The following is a 20,676-nucleotide window of genomic DNA, read 5'->3' on the forward strand; positions in this document are numbered from 1 at the left end:
CGCATGTATTTTAAAACTCACAGGGTAGCAGACAGAAATACATGCGGGTCGATTCCGACGCGGATGATTCTGCATCCAGATCAGTTTTATTACGCTTTATGGAGTTCACTGCGAGCATAATATGAAGTGCCTCTTAAAGGGCCATTACTAAATTACAAAGGGCTAAAAAATAGTCTTCTGGCGCCATCTCGTGGACACTCTGATACGCTTTGAGTCTGAATTTTACAAATTTAATATAAAAAAAATTATTTATAGGAGAACTGTTATTTATAATTACACCAAATAAATATGACACTTATCAGTAATTTCAAACACATCTTTTGGCCAAATTTGAGGATTGTATACTTTTTTATATGCCCCAAATACTCGATACAATTTTTTAATAAAAAAATTTTTAATTCAAAAACTACAAATCTTATCGGCATGAGGACATACAGCAACCATCTCATGAGTAATAGACAGCTTTTGACCAAATTTGGGGCTTGTAGCATCTAAGCCCTGGGAGGAGAAGCGATTGCTTTTTTTGAGTCAGAAGCCGGAATAATAATAAGAATAATAATAATAAGAATAAGTTTAAGTAGCATTACAGTATGTTGGCTTTCTCAAGCCAACATAATAACTAGAATTGTACATTTCCTAAAGGAAATGTGAATGGGGTTTGCGTGGCAAATCGATGGGGTACAAAATGGTACTAAACTGGGCAATAGCACTGGAAAGGTAAGAAATGGTGGTTGCTAAGATGTTGCTAGGCGGTTGCTAGGGTGTCCTGGGTGGTTGCTAGGTGGTTGCTAGGGTGTTCTGAGTGGTTGCTAAGTGGTTGCTAAGGTGTTGCTAGGCGGTTGCTAGGGTGTTCTGAGTGGTTGCTAAGGTGTTGCTAGGTGGTTGCTAAGGTGTTGCTAGGTGGTTGCTAGGGTATTCTAAGTGGTTGCTAAGGCGTTGCTAGGCGGTTGCTATGGTGTCCTGAGTGGTTGCTAGGTGGTTGCTAAGGTGTTGCTAGGTGGTTGCTAAGGTGTCCTAAGTGGTTGCTAAGGTGTTGCTAGGCGGTTGCTAGGGTGTTCTGAGTGGTTGCTAGGTGGTTGCTAAGGTGTTGCTAGGTGGTTGCTAAGGTGTCCTAAGTGGTTGCTAGGTGGTTGCTAAGGTGTTGCTAGGTGGTTGCTAGGGTATTCTAAGTGGTTGCTAAGGCGTTGCTAGGCGGTTGCTAGGGTGTCCTGAGTGGTTGCTAGGTGGTTGCTAAGGTGTTGCTAGGCGGTTGCTAAGGTGTCCTAAGTGGTTGCTAGGTGGTTGCTAGGTGGTTGCTAAGTTGTTGCTAGGGTATTTTAAGTGGTTGCTAAGGCGTTGCTAGGCAGTTGCTAGGGTGTCCTGAGTGGTCGCTAGGCCTTTACTAAGGCGTTACTAGGCGGTTGCTAGGTGGTTGCTAGGCGGTTGCTAGGGTAATTTGGGTGGTTGCTAGGCAGTTGCTAGGGTACCCTGGGTGGTTACTAGGCAAGCCTTACATACTTGCCTGATGAAATATTTATACTTAGTAAGCATTTCTAGCAAGTTACAGTACATGGCTAGTCAATATTAGCATGTAGCTAGTCACTGCTAGCATGTGTAGCATATAGGAAGTTCCGTTTGCTAGCATGAGTGAAACGAGCCAATCCCCAAGTCTCTACGATGTTCCGATGCTGAGATATAGCTGTTGATGAATGGTTGCTAGGGTACTCTGTTTTGTTGCTATGGGCGAGGTTGCAGAGTGAACTTGAATGTGGTTGGCTGTCCAAGTCAAATGAGCCAAACCCCAAGTCAATAGGACACTGCTAAGCAAAGATATGCATGTAGGCCAGTTATAATGGCAGTCTATGGGACCAGTTTGGGGGCGTGGCTTGTGAGCTTCATTATCATATTGAGATGCTCATTGGTTGTCTTAGTCAGATGAGCCAACCCCCAAGTCAATAGGATACTGCTTAGCAAAGATATGCATGTAGACCAGTTACAATGGCAGTCTATGGGACCAGTTTGGGGGCGTGGCTTGTGAGCTTCATTATCATATTGAGATGCTCATTGGTTGTCTGAGTCAGATGAGCCATCCCAGAAGTCAATAGGACACTGCTAAGCAAAGATATGCATCCAGCCCTATTATAATAGAAGTCAATGGGATCAGTTTGGGGGCGTGGCTTGTGAGCTTTATTATCATATTGTGATGCTGATTGGTTGCCTGAGTCAAATGAGCCCACCCCCATGTCTCTATGACACTCCTATGTAATGTTATAGATGTGTGACCTTTATAATGGAAGTCAATGGGATGTGCAATGGGACGTCCCACCCCATGTTAAGTCAATGGGGCAGTTATTAAGGGTCTTTAAGTGGTTTGGGGGGGGCGTGGCTTGTGAGCTTCAAAATCATATTGAGATGCTGATTGGTTGCCTCAGTCAAATAAGCCAACCCCCAAGTCTGTATGACACTGCTATGTAATGTGATTGACATGTGAGTCAAGAAATTAATGGGAGTCAATGGGCAATGTAAAGTCAATGGGGACCCCTTTGGGACGTCCTAGCACCCCAGGGGTACAACTTATACCCCCTTTTGGGGTATGTTCTCATACAGGCTGCAACCCCCTACAGATGTTGCGAATCCCATATTTCTACGAATTTCACACTTGGCGCTATAACGCCTCAAAGGTCGACCCATTTCGCGGCGCGTTTAGTGCTCTCCTAGAAAAATGAATGGGAGTCAATGGGGCCCATGTAAGTCAATGGGAAAACTTTGGGACGTCCTAGAGCCCTAGGGGTACAACTTATACCCCCTTGCGGGGTATGTTCTCACTTAGGCTGCAACCCCCTACAGATGATGTGAATCCCATATTTCTATGAATTTCACACTCGGCGCTATAATGTGTCAAAGTTGGGTGTAATGTTGAGTCAATGCGTTTTGGGGGGTGGTTTTGGGGCCCCTGCGGGGCCCCAAAACCACCCACCCCTTATAAAAGTCATAGCACACCATTCCCGATAAAGCCGCACGATTTGAGCCCACTTTCAAGGGTCTGGGACGAAAGCTGCGGGACTAGTTACGCGCCGAAAAAGTGTACGGAAGAAGAAGAAGAAGACAGAATAATAAACCACAATAGTAAGAATGGACTTTGCCTAAGGCAAACCCCATTAATAATAAGTTTAATAGGATAACAGTAGTCTGGCTTGCTACACAAGCCAGCCTAATAATAATAAGTTTAATAGGATAACAGTAGTCTGGCTTGCTACACAAGCCAGCCTAATAATAACTAGATTCTTAAAGTTTGAGAACAAACTTTGAGGCTGGCTTGTGAAAGCCTGACGGTAATAGTTCATTTAGTTTAAACAGTTTTAAAAAGTATGAAAAGATAGATAGATAGATAGATAGATAGATAGATAGATAGATAGATAGATAGATAGATAGATAGATAGATAGATAGATAGATAGATAGATTAGCATGTTATTAGCATGATTTTAACGTGAAATAGCATGTTGTCAGCATGATTCTAGCATGAATTAGCATGTTACTAGCATGATTTTAGCATGAATTAGCATGTTGTTAGCATGATTTTAGCATGAATTAGCATGTTACTAGCATGATTCTAGCAAGAATTAGCATGTTGTTAGAATGATTCTAGCATGAATTAGCATGTTGTTAGCACGATTCTAGCATGAATTAGCATGTTACTAGCATGATTCTAGCATGAATTAGCATGTACCTAGCATGATTTTAACATGAATTACCATGTTATTAACATGATTTTAGCATGAATTAGCACGATTCTAGCATGAATTAGCATGTTGTTAGCATAATTCTAGCATGAATTAGCATGTTGTTAGCATGATTTTAGCATGAATTAGCATGTTACTAGCACGTTTCTAGCATGAATTAGCATGTTACTAGCATGATTTTAGCATGAATTAGCATGTTACTAGCATGTTTCTAGCATGAATTAGCATGTTACTAGCACGATTCTAGCATGAATTAGCATGTTGTTAGCACGATTCTAGCATGAATTAGCATGTTACTAGCACGATTCTAGCATGAATTAGCATGTTACTAGCACAATTTTAGCATTAATTAGCATGATTCTAGCATGAATTAGCATGTTGTTAGCATGATTCTAGCATGATTTAGCATGTTACTAGCATGATTCTATCATGAACTAGCATGTTACTAGCATGAATTAGCATGTAACTAGCATGATTCAAGCATAAATTAGCATGTTGTTAGCACGATTCTAGCATGAATTAGCATGTTACTAGCATGATTCTAGCATGAATTAGCATGTTACTAGCACGATTCTATCATGAATTAGCATGTTGTTAGCATGATTCTAGCATGAATTAGCATGTTACTAGCATGATTCTAGCATGAATTAGCATGTTACTAGCATGATTCTAGCATGAATTAGCATGTTGTTAGCATGATTCTAGCATGAATTAGCATTTGACTAGCATGATTCTAGCATGAATTAGCATGTGACTAGCATGATTCTAGCATGAATTAGCATGTTAGCATGATTCTAGCGAGAATTAGCATGTTGTTAGCATGATTCTAACATAAATTAGCATGTTACTAGCATGATTCTAGCATGAATTAGCATGTTACTAGCATGATTCTAGCATGAATTAGCATGTTGTTAGCATGATTCTAGCATGAATTAGCATTTGACTAGCATGATTCTAGCATGAATTAGCATGTGACTAGCATGATTCTAGCATGAATTAGCATGTTAGCATGATTCTAGCGAGAATTAGCATGTTGTTAGCATGATTCTAACATAAATTAGCATGTTACTAGCATGATTCTAGCATGAATTAACATGTTGTTCGCATGATTCTAGCATGAATTAGCATGTGACTAGCATGATTCTGGCATGAATTAGCATGTTACTAGCATGATTCTAGTATGAATTAGCATGTGACTGGCATGATTCTAGCATGAATTAGCATGTGACTAGCATGATTCTAGCATGAATTAGCATGTAACTAGCATGATTCTAGCATGAATTAGCATGTGACTAGCATGATTCCAGCATGAATTAGCATGTTGTTAGCATGATTTATAGATAGATAGAGGTAGGTAGGTAGGTAGATAGATAGATAGATAGATAGATAGATAGATAGATAGATAGATAGATAGATAGATAGATAGATAGATAGATAGATAGATAGATAGATAGATAGATAGATAGATAGATAGAGGTAGGTAGGTAGGTAGGTAGATAGATAGATAGAGGTAGGTAGGTAGGTAGGTAGATAGATAGATAGATAGATAGATAGATAGATAGATAGATAGATAGATAGATAGATAGATAGATAGATAGATAGATAGATAGATAGATAGAGGTAGGTAGGTAGTTAGATAGATAGATAGATAAAGGTAGATAAATAGATATAGATAGATAGATAGATAGATAGATAGATAGATAGATAGATAGATAGATAGATAGATAGATAGATAGATAGATAGATAGATAGATAGATAGATAGATAGATAGATAGATAGACAGATAGATAGATAGATAGACAGATAAATAGACAGATAGATGGTATGCTAGCATGAGTCATACAAGCCAACCCCCACTTCTCTACGATGTTCTGATGCTGAGATATAGCTGCTGTTATATCGTTGCTAGGTTAGTCTGTTTTGTTGCTATGGAGTTGATTGACAGCTTAGACTGATGATGTATCAAAGCTTCTTGCCAGTATGAACAGTTAAAAACAACCCCCATATCTCTATCACACTGCAGCATGACAATATCAGTCTGAACCTCTTTAATGGCAGTCTATGGGACAGTTGCTAGGGTGCAGTATCTGGTTGTTAGGGTGTGGCTAGAAAGTTAAAAGGCCATCAGTAATTGGCTGCTGGCTAGACTGAGTTAAATGAGCTCAGCCATTAGTCTGTAGGACAGTTTGATGCAGAGTTATGAGCTCACAAAGTTTGATCCCATGTAAAGTCAATGAGAGTCTTTTGCAATGGAAGTCTATGGGACGGTTTCTAGGGTCCAAAAGTGGTTGCTAGGGCGTGGCCAGAAAGTTTAAAGGTGATCAGTCATTGGCAGTTTGATAGTCTGAGTTAAATGAGCCCAGTTAGAAGTCTGTGTGACATTCTGATGCGGAGTTATGAGGTCACAAAGTTGGGTCCAATGTTACGTCTATGGGATTTTTCCGACGGTCCCGGGACGTTTTTCGGAAAACCGAAAGTCGGATCAGTCGGAAAGGATATAGCAACTCGAGTCAGAATAGTTCGGAGGTCTGACCCGAGTTTGATGGTCATAGCTTGAAAGGCCTAGGACGAGATAGAGTTTAATTTTTAGTCTCAGAAGAAGAATAATAAAAATAATAATAAGTTTAATAGGATAACAGTAGTCTGGCTTGCTACACAAGCCAGCCTAATAATAAGTTTAATAGGATAACAGTAGTCTGGCTTGCTACACAAGCCAGCCTAACTAGATTCTTAAAGTTTGAAAACAAACTTTGAGGCTGGCTTGTGAAAGCCTGACGGTAATAGTTTATTTAGTTTAAACAGTTTTAAAAAGTATGAAAAGATAGAAAGATAGATAGATAGATAGATAGATAGATAGATAGATAGATAGATAGATAGATAGATAGATAGATAGATTAGCATATTATTAGCATGATTCTAGCATGAATTAGCATGTTGTTAGCATGATTCTAGCATGAATTAGCATTTGACTAGCATGATTCTAGCATGAATTAGCATTTGACTAGCATGATTCTAGCATGAATTAGCATGTAGTTAGCATGATTCTAGCATGAATTAGCATGTACCTAGCATGATTTTAACATGAATTAGCATGTTACTAGCATGATTTTAGCAAGAATTAGCCCGATTCTAGCATGAATTAGCATGTTGTTAGCATGATTCTAGCATGAATTAGCATGTTGCTAGCATGATTCTAGCATGAATTAGCATGTTGTTAGCATGATTCTAGCATGAATTAGTATGTTACTAGCATGATTCTAGCATGAATTAGCATGTTACTAGCATGATTCTAGCATGAATTAGCATGTTGTTAGCATGATTCTAGCATGAATTAGCATTTGACTAGCATGATTCTAGCATGAATTAGCATGTGACTAGCATGATTCTAGCATGAATTAGCATGTTGTTAGCATGATTCTAGCATGAATTAGCATGTTACTAGCATGACTCCAGCATGAATTAGCATGTTGTTAGCATGATTCTAGCATGAATTAGCATTTGACTAGCATGATTCTAGCATGAATTAGCATGTGACTAGCATGATTCTAGCATGAATTAGCATGTTGTTAGCATGATTCTAGCATGAATTAGCATGTTACTAGCATGACTCCAGCATGAATTAGCATGTTGTTAGCATGATTCTAACATGAATTAGCATGCTACTAGCATGATTCTAGCATGAATTAGCATGTTGTTAGCATGATTCTAACATGAATTAGCATGTTACTAGCATGATTCTAGCATGAATTAGCATGTTGCTAGCATGATTCTAGCATGAATTGTCATGTGACTAGCATGATTCTAGCATGAATTAGCATGTTGTTAGCATGATTCTAGCATGAATTAGCATGTGACTAGCATGATTCTAGCATGAATTAGCATGTGACTAGCATGATTCTAGCATGAATTAGCATGTAACTAGCATGATTCTAGCATGAATTAGCATGTTGTTAGCATGATGGATAGATAGATAGATAGATAGATAGATAGATAGATAGATAGATAGATAGATAGATAGAGATAGATAGATAGATAGATAGATAGATAGATAGATAGATAGATAGATAGATAGATAGATAGATAGATAGATAGATAGAAAGATGTAGAAAGATAGATAGATAGATAGATAGATAGATAGATAGATAGATAGATAGATAGATAGTAGATAGATAGATAGATAGATAGATAGATAGATAGAGGTAGATAGATAGATAGATGATAGATAGATAGATAGATAGATAGATAGATAGATAGATAGATAGATAGATAGATAGATAGAGATAGATAGATAGATAGATAGATAGATAGATAGATAGATAGATAGATAGATAGATAGAGGTGGATAGATAGATAGATAGATAGATAGATAGATAGATAGATAGATAGATAGATAGATAGATAGATAGATAGATAGATAGATAGTGTGCGAGCATGAGTCAAACAAGCCAACCCCCGCCTCTCTACGATGTTCTGATGCTGAGATATAGCTGGTGTTATATCGTTGCTAGGTTAGTCTGTTTTGTTGCTATGGAGTTGATTGACAGCTTAGACTGATGATGTATCAAAGCTTCTTGCCAGTATGAACAGTTAAAAACAACCCCCATGTCTCTATCACACTGCAGCATGACAATTTCAGTCTGAACCTCTTTAATGGCAGTCTATGGGACAGTTGCTAGGGCGCAGTATCTGGTTGTTAGGGCGTGGCTAGAAAGTTTAAAGGCCATCAGTGATTGGCTGCTGGCTAGACTGAGTTAAATGAGCTCAGCCATTAGTCTGTAGGACAGTTTGATGCAAAGTTATGAGCTCACAAAGTTTGATCCCATGTAAAGTCAATGAGAGTCTTTTGCAATGGAAGTCTATGGGACGGTTTCTAGGGTCCAAAAGTGGTTGCTAGGGCGTGGCCAGAAAGTTTAAAAGTGATCAGTCATTGGCAGTTTGATAGTCTGAGTTAAATGAGCCCAGTTAGAAGTCTGTGTGACATTCTGATGCGGAGTTATGAGGTCACAAAGTTTGATCCAATGTTACGTCTATGGGATTTTTTCGACGGTCCCGGGACGTTTTTCGGAAAACCGAAAGTCGGATCAGTCGGAAAAGATATAGCAACTCGAGTCAGAATAGTTCGGAGGTCTGACCCAAGTTTGATGGTCATAGCTTGAAAGGCCTAGGACGAGATAGAGTTTAATTTTTAGTCTCAGAAGAAGAATAATAATAATATTAAGTTTAATAGGATAACAGTAGTCTGGCTTGCTACACAAGCCAGCCTAATAATAATAAAAATAATAATAAGTTTAATAGGATAACAGTAGTCTGGCTTGCTACACAAGCCAGCCTAATAATAATAAGTTTAATAGGATAACAGTAGTCTGGCTTGCTACACAAGCCAGCCTAATAATAATAAGTTTAATAGGATAACAGTAGTCTGGCTTGCTACACAAGCCAGCCTAACTAGACAGTAAAGTTCGTCGAGACAAACTTTGAGGCTGGCTTGACAAAGCCTGTTGGTAATAGTTTATTTAGTTTAAAAACAGTTTGAAAAAGTATAAGTAGCATGTTATTAGCATGATTCTAGCATGAATTAGCATGATTCTAGCATGGATTAGCATGTTATTAGCATGAGTGTAGTACAAATTAGCATTTTATTAGCATGATTCTAGTATAAATTAGCATGTTATTAGCATTCTTCTAGCATGAATTAGCATGTTACTAGCATGATTCTAGAATAAATTAGCATGTCACTAGCATGATTCTAGTATGAATTAGCATGCTACTGGCATGATTCTAGCATGAATTAGCATGTTACTAGCATGATTCTAGCATGAATTAGCATGTTACTAGTATGATTCTAGCATGAATTAGCATGTTACTAGCATGATTCTAGCATGAATTAGCCTGTTACTAGCATGATTCTAGTATGAATTAGCAGGTTATTAGCATGATTCTAGCATGAATTAGCATGATTCTAGTATGAATTAGCATGCTACTAGCATGATTCTAGCATGAATTAGCATGTTACTAGCATGATTCTAGCATGAATTAGCATGTTACTAGAATGATTCTAGCATGAATTAGCATGTTACTCGCATGATTCTAGCATGAATTAGCATGTTATTAGCATGATTATAGTATGAATTAGCATGTTACTAGCATGAATCTAGCGTGAATTAGCCTGTTATTAGCATGATTCTAGCATGCATTAGCATGTTACTAGCATGATTCTAGTATGAATTAGCATGTTATTAGCATGATTCTAGTATGAATTAGCATGTTATTAGCATGATTGTAGTATGAATTAGCATGTTACTAGCATGATTCTAGTATGAATTAGCATGTCACATAGCATGCTTAGGTGGTTGCTAGGGTATTCTGAGTGGTTGCAAAGTCGTTGCTAGGCAGTTGCTAGGGTGTCCTGAGTGGTTGCTAGGTGGCTGCTAAGATGTTGCTAGGGTGTTGCTAGGTGGTTGCTATGGTGTTCTGAGTGGTTGCTAGGTTGTTACTAGGCAGTTGCTAGGGTGCTCTGATTGGTTGCTAGGTGGTTGCCAAGGTCTTGCTAGGTGGTTGCTAGGGTGTTCTGAGTGGTTGCTAAGGTGTTGCTAGGCAGTTGCTAGGGTGTTCTAAGTGGTTGCTAGGTTGTTGCTAAGGTGTTGCTAGGTGGTTGCAAGGGTGTTCTGAGTGGTTGCTAGGTGGTTGCTAAGGTGTTGCTAGGTGGTTGCTAAGGAGTCCTAAGTGGTTGCTAGGTGGTTGCTAAGGTGTTGCTAGGTGGTTGCTAGGGTGTTCTGAGTGGTTGCTAAGGCGTTGCTAGGGGGTTGCTAGGGTGTCCTGAGTGGTTGCTAGGTGGTTGCTAAGGTGTTGCTAGGTGGTTGCTAGGGTGTCCTGAGTGGTTGCTTGGCGGTTGCTAAGGCGTTGCTAGGCGGTTGCTAGGGTGTTCTGACTGGTTGTTAGGTGGATGCTAAGGTGTTGCTAGGCGGTTGATAAGGTGTTCTGACTGGTTGCTAGGTGGTTGCTAAGGTGTTGCTATGTGGTTGCTAGGGTATTCTGAGTGGTTGCTAAGGCGTTGCTAGGCGGTTGCTAGGGTGTCCTGAGTGGTCGCTAGGCCCTCACTAAGGCATTACTAGGCCGTTGCTAGGTGGTTGCTAGGCGGTTGCTAGGGTAATTTGGGTGGTTGCTAGGCAGTTGCTAGGGTACCCTGGTTGGTTACTAGGCAAGCCTCACATACATGCTTGATAAAACATTTATACTTAGTAAGCATTTCTAGCAAGTTACAGTACTTGGCTAGTCAATATTAGCATGTAGCTAATCACTGCTAGCATGTGTAGCATTTAGGAAGTTCCGTTTGCTAGCATGAGTCAAACGAGCCAATCTCCAAGTCTCTACGATGTTCTGATGCTGAGATATAGCTGTTGATGAATGGTTGCTAGGGTACTCTGTTTTGTTGCTATGGGCGAGGTTACAGAGTGCACTTGAATGTGGTTGGCTGTCTAAGTCAAATGAACCAACCCCCATGTCTCTATGACACTGCTATGCAAAGATATGCATCTTGGCCTATTTTAATGGAAGTCTATGGAATCAATTTGGGGGCGTGGCTTGTGAGCTTCATTATCATATTGAGATGCTCATTGGTTGTCTGAGTCAGATGAGCCATCCCCCAAGTCAATAGGACACTGCTAAGCAAAGATATGCATGTAGGCCAGTTATTAACATGAGTCTAGTATGAATTAGCATGTTACTAGCATGATTCTTGTACAAATTAGCATGTCATTAGCATGTTTCCAGTATGAGTTAGCATGTCATTAGCATGATTAGCATATGAGTAGCATGTTGCTAGCATGATTGGCATGTCATTAGCATGTTAGAATTATAAGCATTCGATAGCACACCTAATTACATTCTATAGGACAGTTGCTAGGGTGCAGTATGTGGTAGTTAGGGGTGTGGCTAGAAAGTTAAAAGCTCATCAGTTATTGGCAGTTTGGTAGTCTGTATGACAGTCAGATGCAGAGTTAAGAGCTCAAAAAGTTTGATCCCATGTTAAGTCAATGAGAGTCTTTTGTAATGGAAGTCTACGGGACAGTTGCTAGGGTGAAGTATGTGGTAGTTAGGGGTGTGGCTAGAAAGTTAAAAGCTCATCAGTTATTGGCAGGTTGGTAGTCTGAGTTAAATGAGCTCAGCCATTAGTCTGTATGACAGTCTGATGTAGAGTTATGAGCTCACAAAGTTTGATCCCATTTTAAGTCAATGAGAGTCTTTTGAATGGAAGTCTACGGGACAGTTGCTAGGGTGCAGTATGTGGTAGTTAGGGGAGTGGCTAGAAAGTTAAAAGCTCATCAGTTATTGGCAGTTTGGTAGTCTGTATGACAGTCAGATGCAGAGTTAAGAGCTCAAAAAGTTTGATCCCATGTTAAGTCAATGAGAGTCTTTTGAATGGAAGTCTACGGGACAGTTGCTAGGGTGCAGTATGTGGTAGTTAGAGGAGTGGCTAGAAAGTTAAAAGCTCATCAGTTATTGGCAGTTTGATAGTCGGAGTTAAATGAGCTCAGCCATTAGTCTGTAGGACAGTCTGATGCAGAGTTATGAGCTCATAAAGTTTGATCCCATGTTAAGTCAATGAGAGTCTTTTGAATAGAAGTCTATGGGACAGTTACTAGGGTCCAAAAGTGGTTGCTAGGGCGTGTCTAGAAAGTTTAAAGGTGATCAGTCATTGGCAGTTTGATAGTCTGAGTTAAATGAGCCCAGTTAGAAGTCTGTGTGACAGTCTGACGCAGAGTTATGAGCTCACAAAGTTTGATCCAATGTTAAGCCTATGGGATTTTTCCGACAGTCCCGGGACGTTTTTCGGAAAACCGAAAGTCGGATCAGTCGGAAAAGATATAGCATAAAGAGTCAGACCAGTTTGGAGGTCTGGTGTGAGTTTGGTGGTAATAGTTTGAAAGTTTAAGGAGCAGATAGATTTTGAATTTTAGTCTCAGAAGAAGAATAAATAAAAATAATAACTAGATTATTAAAGTTCGTCGAGACAAACTTTAGGCTGGCTTGAGAAAGCTTTAATTTTTTAAGTTTTAAAGCAGTTTTAAGTTAGAAGTAGCTTAAAGTTTTAAAGCAGTTTTAAGTTTAAAGTAGCTTAAAATGTTGAAGCAGTTTTAAGTTTAAAGTAGCTTGAAGTTTAGCATGATTCTAGCATGAATTATCATGTTAGCATGATTCTAGCATGAATTAGCATGTTAATAGCATGATTCTAGCATGAATTAGCATGTTACTAGCATGATTCTAGAATCACTTAGCATGTATTTAGCATGGATTAGCATGATTTTAGCATGAATTAGCATGTTAATAGCATGATTCTAACATGAATTAGAATGTTACTAGCATGATTCTAGCGTCAATTAGCATGTTACTAGCATGATTGTAGCATGAATTAGCATGCTACTAGCATGATTCTAGCATCAATTAGCATGCATTAGCATGATTTTAGCATGAATTAGCATGTTACTAACATAATTCTAGCATGAATTAGCATGTTACTAGCATGATTCTAGCGTCAATTAGCATGTTACTAGCATGATTCTAGCGTCAATTAGCATGTTACTAGCATGATTCTAGCATGAATTAGCATGTTACTAGCATAATTCTAGCATGAATTAGCATGTTACTAGCATGATTCTAGATTCAATTAGCATGTTATTAGCATGAATAAGCATGATTTTAGCATGTTACTAGCATGATTCTAGCATGATTTAGCATGTTGTTAGCATGATTCTAGCATGAATTAGCATGTTACTAGCATGATTCTAGCATGAATTAGCATGTTACTAGCATGATTCTAGATTCAATTAGCATGTTATTAGCATGAATAAGCATGATTTTAGCATGTTACTAGCATGATTCTAGCATGATTTAGCATGTTGTTAGCATGATTCTAGCATGAATTAGCATGTTACTAGCATGATTACAGCATGAATTAGCATGTTACTAGCATGATTCCAGCATGAATTAGCATGTTGTTAGCATAATTCTAGCATGAATTAACATATGACTAGCATGATTCTAGCATGAATTAGCATGTAACTAGCATGATTCTAGCATGAATTAGCATGTTGTTAGCATGATTCTAGCATGAATTAGCATGTTACTAGCATAATTCTAGCATGATTTTGTATGTTGTTCGCATGAATTAGCATGTTACTAGCATGATTCTAGCATGAATTAGCATGTTGTTAGCATGATTCTAGCATGACCTAGCATGTTGTTAGCATGATTCTAGCATGAATTAGCATGTTGTTAGCATGATTCTAGCATGAATTAGCATGTTACTAGCATGATTCTAGCATGAATTAGCATGTTGTTAGCATGATTCTAGCATTAATTAGCATGTTGTTAACATGATTCTAGCATGAATTAGCATGTTGTTAGCATGATAGATAGATAGATAGATAGATAGATAGATAGATAGATAGATAGATAGATAGATAGATAGATAGATAGATAGATAGATAGATAGATAGATAGATAGATAGATAGATAGATAGATAGATAGATAGATAGATAAATAGATAGACAGATAGACAGATAGATAGATAGATTAAAGCAGTTTATAGATAGATAGATAGATAGATAGATAGATAGATAGATAGATAGATAGATAGATAGATAGATAGATAGATAGATAGATAGATAGATAGATAGATAGATAGATAGATAGATAGATAGATAAAAGCAGTTTGAAAAAGGATAGATAGTTTTGAGGTCACAAAGTTAGATCTATTAAGTCAATGACAGTCTTTTGCAGTAAAAGTCTATGGGACAGTTGTTGCTAGGGTGCAGTATCTGGTAGTTAGGGTGTGGCTAGAAAGTTAAAAGCTCATCAGTTATTGGCAGTTAGGTAGTCTGAGTTAAATGAGCTCAGCCATTAGTCAGTATGACAGTGTGATGCAGAGTTATGAGCTCACAAAGTTTGATCCCATGTTAAGTCAATGAGAGTCTTTTGAATGGAAGTCTATGGGACAGTTTCTAGGGTCCAAAAGTGGTTGCTAGGGCGTGGCCAGAAAGTTAAAAGCTCATCAGTTATTGGTAGTTAGGTAGTCTGAGTTAAATGAGCCCAGTTAGAAGTCTGTGTGACAGTCTGATGCAGAGTTATGAGCTCACAAAGTTTAGTCCAATGTTAAGTCTATGGGATTTTTCCGACGGTCACGGGACGTTTTTCGGAAAATCGAAAGTCGGATCAGTCGGAAAAGATATGGCATACCGAGTCAGAATAGTTTGGAGGTCTGGTGTGAGTTTGGTGGTCATAGCTCGAAAGCTCTAGGAGGAGATAGATTTTGAATTTTAGTCTCAGAAGAAGAAGAAGAATAATATATAAAAAAAATAATAAGTTTAAATAGGATTTCAGTAGTCTGGCTTGTTTCTCAAGCCAGCCTAATAATAAGTTTAAATAGGATAACAGTAGGTTGGCTTTGACAAGCCAGCCTAATAAGTTTAGAAAGGATAACAGTAGTCTGGCTTTGACAAGCCAGCCTAATAAGTGCATGCATTATCAATTTTAAAATATATAATGGTAGAATATTTATTAAGGCATTTTGTTTGTCTCTCCGTCTCTGCTATAATAATTCATCATGACTAAATCACATTCAAATGAAAAGTTTGTTTACACACACAACCTGTGGTCAATTTTCTGACAGACAGAATTACAATTTAAAATTTGAATTTTAATGATAATGAAGTTTGGTTTTTCACGATTATCATAAACTCGTGGTAAATCCTTGATGATGCACATGTACATGTATGCACAGTATATGTTTGTGTGAATAAAAATATATCTTGCTATTGAATAAAAATTTTATAAATTGAATATAAATTTGTAAAAAAATCTGCGAATGTGGAATGATTTTAGGAGTATCATAACTAAAAACTTAATATATGAAATAAAATATAATACATTTTTAAAATGTAAATCCAATTAGATTCACTTATTTGGTAAACAAAGCAAGTCTCTTATATAATATATCTACTAAAAGACTAATGTTACTTTACAAACTGTACTGTAAACAAATCATATAAACACTTTAATATTACTATTATTAGTAGTTCTGAATTTGGTATTAATTCATAATGATTATTTGTTGACTACAATTTCAACTACCTGACCCGCATGGTCTTTCTCTCTGGGGTTTTGTGATCAAAGTACCCGCTGAATGCCTGGAGCTCAGTCGTTCGCATATGCATATATGGACGATGGGATCCTGTATTGACCCAACCCTAATACAAACGCTACAAAATTTTAAACAATTCATAATTCACTGAATATTCATTTAATTTGAATTTATTCAATAAAATACGCATTATGATTTATATTTGTAAAATACTTGATAAAGCTATATTAAAAATATCTGTTACATTACTAAATATCAAAACAATTAAGTCTTTGTATTTATTTACTGAATTACTTACAAATTGTTCATTACATTTTAAATGACTAATTTACAACAAATAAAAATTTAAATACATCAAAAGAACATTACAAAGCAGTTTTTTTCATGAATGCTGCAGTAAGCAATGACACCAATCTCATGCATATTTACCCAAACACAACAAAACTCAGTCTTTGTGAATGTCACTCCACCTTGGACAGACTGACAGATCTCACGACACTAGCGATGTGAAATAACCAATGGTAGATGTTGTTGCTGTAAATGCAGTGAGTACCTTGAGAAAACAGCTCAGATCCTTGTGCGAACACCAGTCCTTTTCCACACATCAAGCCCAGATAAAGCAGTCTGAGAGAGAGCGAGTGAGCCATGGCTTCTGCGATCTCCCTGTACAGTGAAGAAAAGACAAGAAAATCATTATCAGCCGTGCTCCTGGATGACCAATACTGAGCTGAAATCCACAGTCAGCCTTCATCCTCCTTCACAATTCATTTCCATATTCCTTCAAGCAAATGTGCATTGACTCTCTCAGTTTGTGTGTGTGTGTTTCATTATATATCTATATGGTATTATTGCAACATTAACATAAGCTTTGTTACTTTAAAATGAATACTAAAACTACATTTTTGTGTTGCTTTTTGAAAAATGCATTTTCTAGGTTATTATATAGATGGAAGTTTGACCATATTGAGGTGCTGCATAATATTTTTGCGCCTGCTAGAGCAATGGTACAGCATCGAGATCCTTGATTATTATGCTGGAAGGAGAGTATAGTTCCTAGCCTTTGGATAGCCATGTCCTAGAAAGCATCACCTTTTTAATTTCAATCAGTCTTAGTACACAATATAATTATAAGAAGAGTCAAGCTTTAAATAGGAAAATTATCAAAACTCTTAACACTAACAGTGCTAACGTTAACTAACATGCTAATAGTCTAATCTCATTCAATGATTTATGCTAAGCTAAGCTAAAAGTAAAAAGATTATAAAACTCATTTGTTTAACTTTTGGGGACTTGAAAATTTTTTTCAAATGTCCAAAAAAGTGGATTGTTCTTTTAAAAATATAAGTACATTCACATGGGCTTCGGCATCAACTCTTAATAGAGAAAGTGTCTGAAGCGATCATCATAGCAGTGTCAGCCAATAAAATTTGCAACGTAGAAAACGTAGCCCTTTATATGTTACTGGAGATCACAAAATATGTAGTCAGATGGACATATGGCTGCATTTCATTTTAAAAACAAACGCCACAGGGGGATGTGCAGCCTCTCCTTTACGCGCGTTCCAGTTAACCGCTTACCTCAGTATGAATGGCATTCACGCTGTTACCAGCTTGTCTAGTTAGCTTGCCATGTACTTCGGTGAACTTGAAACCACAATTATGAGGTTCAAGTCTGGTGAAGAAAGGTTCCAGAAAGGAGGTAAGACAAAAATGGAATTCAAAAAAATCGAATAAACCATTAAATGACTGGGTAGAATATAGAAATACATGGCAAAAATTAGGCGAGGGATTTTCTTTTTCTGAATGGCTTTTTAAATTTGCCAGTTGGGTTTAAGGAAGTGGGCGGATGTGTCAATAAGTGCTTTTGAAAATACTATTAATTACGTTTAGGGAAAGAAGAGGGTCTGTCAGTATATCGGTCAGTCAACAGTGGCTTCTAGTGGATTTACACGAGAACAGCAAAGAAATGGCGCTAGCGTACACAACAGCGTCTGATGGATTCGCATCGTAGCTCCTGGGACGTATTTGGCGCTCTCCAGAAATGTGTATAGAGGTACGTTTTCAGAATGAGCCTTGTCTGGAAATTTGACAGAGCTGAAGTATTTGCATAAAGCGATCTGACTGAATGATGCTTCAAGTGTCACTTGAAAAGGTGAAAAATTCCTAACTTCTGCAGCGAGACGAATCCACATTTCAATTTGGCAATTCTTGATGTCACCCATTCAAAGTAAATAACTTTGATGCTGATACCCCATTTGAATTTGGCATAAGGCCTCAATAGTAGATGTTCATTAATAGCAACCTATGACACAGAAGTTATGTTAATGTTGAAAAAATTTGAAAAAAAAATTCATTTAAACTTTAAGTTATTAGCTCTATTAAACAAAACACTTTCAACATTTTATTTTAATGAGTTATTAAATATTAAATGGAGAATTAACACCACCTAAGATTAAAACATGTTTACAAATGTTTTCAAGACTAAATGTTTTTTAGACTAAAACAGCATTTTCAAAATGATCTGTATAGCCTACAGTATTAAGTTTTCAAGTAGTTTGTTCAATGATAAATCGAATGATCTGAATATTATAAAATGCTTAAATACTAATGATTATTCACTGTGATGTGTAGCACCCTCAATGACAACATCATGCACATTCATCATCTCAAAATACTGTATTATTGAATATCGGCACATGTCTAGCCTCTTCTGCTCTCTCCGTTAATTCTTGGCAGGTCTGTGTGAAACCCTACACGAGGACACCACACAATTAACAAGCAGACGCAACCTCTGCAGAGCTCAGCACTTCCAGCCAAACAGTATGTGGGCTTGTCATTATCTACGGCTGACCAGGGGTCTTCAAGCTGAAGACAGTGCGGAGGAAGATTCGCAAGCTAATATTCCACATTAACTGTGTTAAACTACAACACTCCATTATAAAAAATAAGCAAGGCCAAACAGAAAGCCTTTCAAAATGTCAAACTCTCACGCAATCTCAGTCAAAGGTCCTGATGAAACATCATCCCGCATGGAACGAGGCATAAAGAATTTAAACTGCCTTTGACTTGTATTAGAGCTACAGAAATACCGTTGACAAGCTGCCATCATTCATTATGAGATACTGTATGTTGGGGCGCTTCATGATTTACATTTTGGGCACAGTTGATCCTGTCAAATCTATTAGCCATTTTTGGGCGTCGTAACAATATTATTGCATGAAACAGATAATGGTTTGTCTGAAATGGTGATGAGATTGTGACATAGTGAGAAATTACTGTCGCCTGTAAGTAGGCTGAACAGGTTGTATCCAGCCGGCCTAAAAATAAATACACTATATTTATTTGGTTACCACCACAAATCATAAAGAGGTCAGTGGTGTACTAGGACTGATGAGTCTAATCTTAACAGTATATCTAAACATAAAGATTTATGCAGACAACAAGTATCTCCTGAAAGAGATTTTGGTTCCCCTAATAAAACACAGCGTCATAAAAGCCTCTTTCACAAAGTGAAACAGGTAAATATCCGGTAAATTTCCAGCACAACTTCACTAGTAAATTCTGGACGTTCCAGAATTTTTCCAGAAAAGACAATTTGCACATCTATTCCAAAATACAGGTAAATTCTGACATCACAAAACAGAAATACCTTTAAATCGTTGCGCTTATATTTGTAAACATAGAAATGGTCAGGCTTTTGTTGATGGTTTTACTTTTATTTAAAACTTTATCATTCATGCAGCTGCTTTGTCCCAGAGACATGCAAAGGCAGAAGCGCTAACCACAGATAAATGTTTATACATTTGACTACATTACAAAATCTGTAGATGGACAAGTCTTGTGAACAACTTTGATGAAAACATATGGAGGAACACTTTCGCATGTCGAGATGTACATTACATGTTTTTGTGCTGGCACTTACCAGCACCTTCATGTGCACACTCGTCAAGCAACCGAAGCAGAGCTTGAAGGTAAACAAACAGCATTTTATCAAAAGCATTTTATCAATAAATTTTTAAACATTATTAAAAAAAATTGGCATTAAGAAGCAACACATAGTCGTTATCTGACTAACATCTAGCAGCTAAATGTGTCTGGAAAATTATTCAAAGGTTTTTATTTTCGTAAACGGTGCAGATGTGAATGCGTCTGAATGTTTTGACTGGCTGGAGTAGACGTCTCATGTCAGCACTTTCTAAACGAGAATGCGCTCTTTCTGCGTTCACAAAGAATAGCATTCCGGCAAATTACCGGTAATGTTACAACTTCTCTTTCCAGAAAATTGTTGGAACGAATTTACCAATTGGCCTGTTTACACATACAGAGCTTTCCGGAAAATTGCAGGTAATAATCAGATATGTGTGAAATTAGCTAAGGAGTCTCAATCGGATATTTTTGAGTAACATTATTGCTGCTAAAGAGTCCCTATTATGGGGTTTTGAAAATGAAAATCAAAGTCTACATGAAACAATATCAAATATGAAGTGCTGGTTCCGGTTTAAACATGAATGAGCCTTTCCCTTCAAACACTTGCAGAGTGTGGATGTGTGTGGGACTGATCATGACAGAAGATGAGTAAAAAATTAATAAGCAAACGTTGATTAATGCAATAATCTACCCTACAACAGGGGAATTTGTCGGCCGTTTAATAAAGGAAGGATCTAAAAAAATATTGATATGTGATTGATTGATTAACCAGTCAGAGCGCTCTCTTTAGCCAATGACCGACACAGATTCTACATGCTGATTCGAGCCAACAAGCTCTAACATTAACCCAATAATTAAACCTGATTATAAACCCGAGGTGACGTGTGAA

General features: G+C 37.6%; 1 protein-coding gene across 1 annotated transcript in view; it reads right to left on the reverse strand.

Moving 5' to 3' along the window:
- Positions 1–20,676, reverse strand: part of ghra (growth hormone receptor a) — a 152,217-nt gene that overhangs the window by 100,859 nt on the left and 30,682 nt on the right. Inside the window, 1 exon segment of the mRNA NM_001083578.1 lies at positions 16,415–16,524. Coding sequence (NP_001077047.1) covers positions 16,415–16,508 — 94 coding nt within the window. The 5' untranslated portion in view covers positions 16,509–16,524.

This window comes from Danio rerio, chromosome 8, assembly GCF_049306965.1.
Source record: "Danio rerio strain Tuebingen ecotype United States chromosome 8, GRCz12tu, whole genome shotgun sequence".
NCBI lineage: Eukaryota > Metazoa > Chordata > Actinopteri > Cypriniformes > Danionidae > Danio > Danio rerio.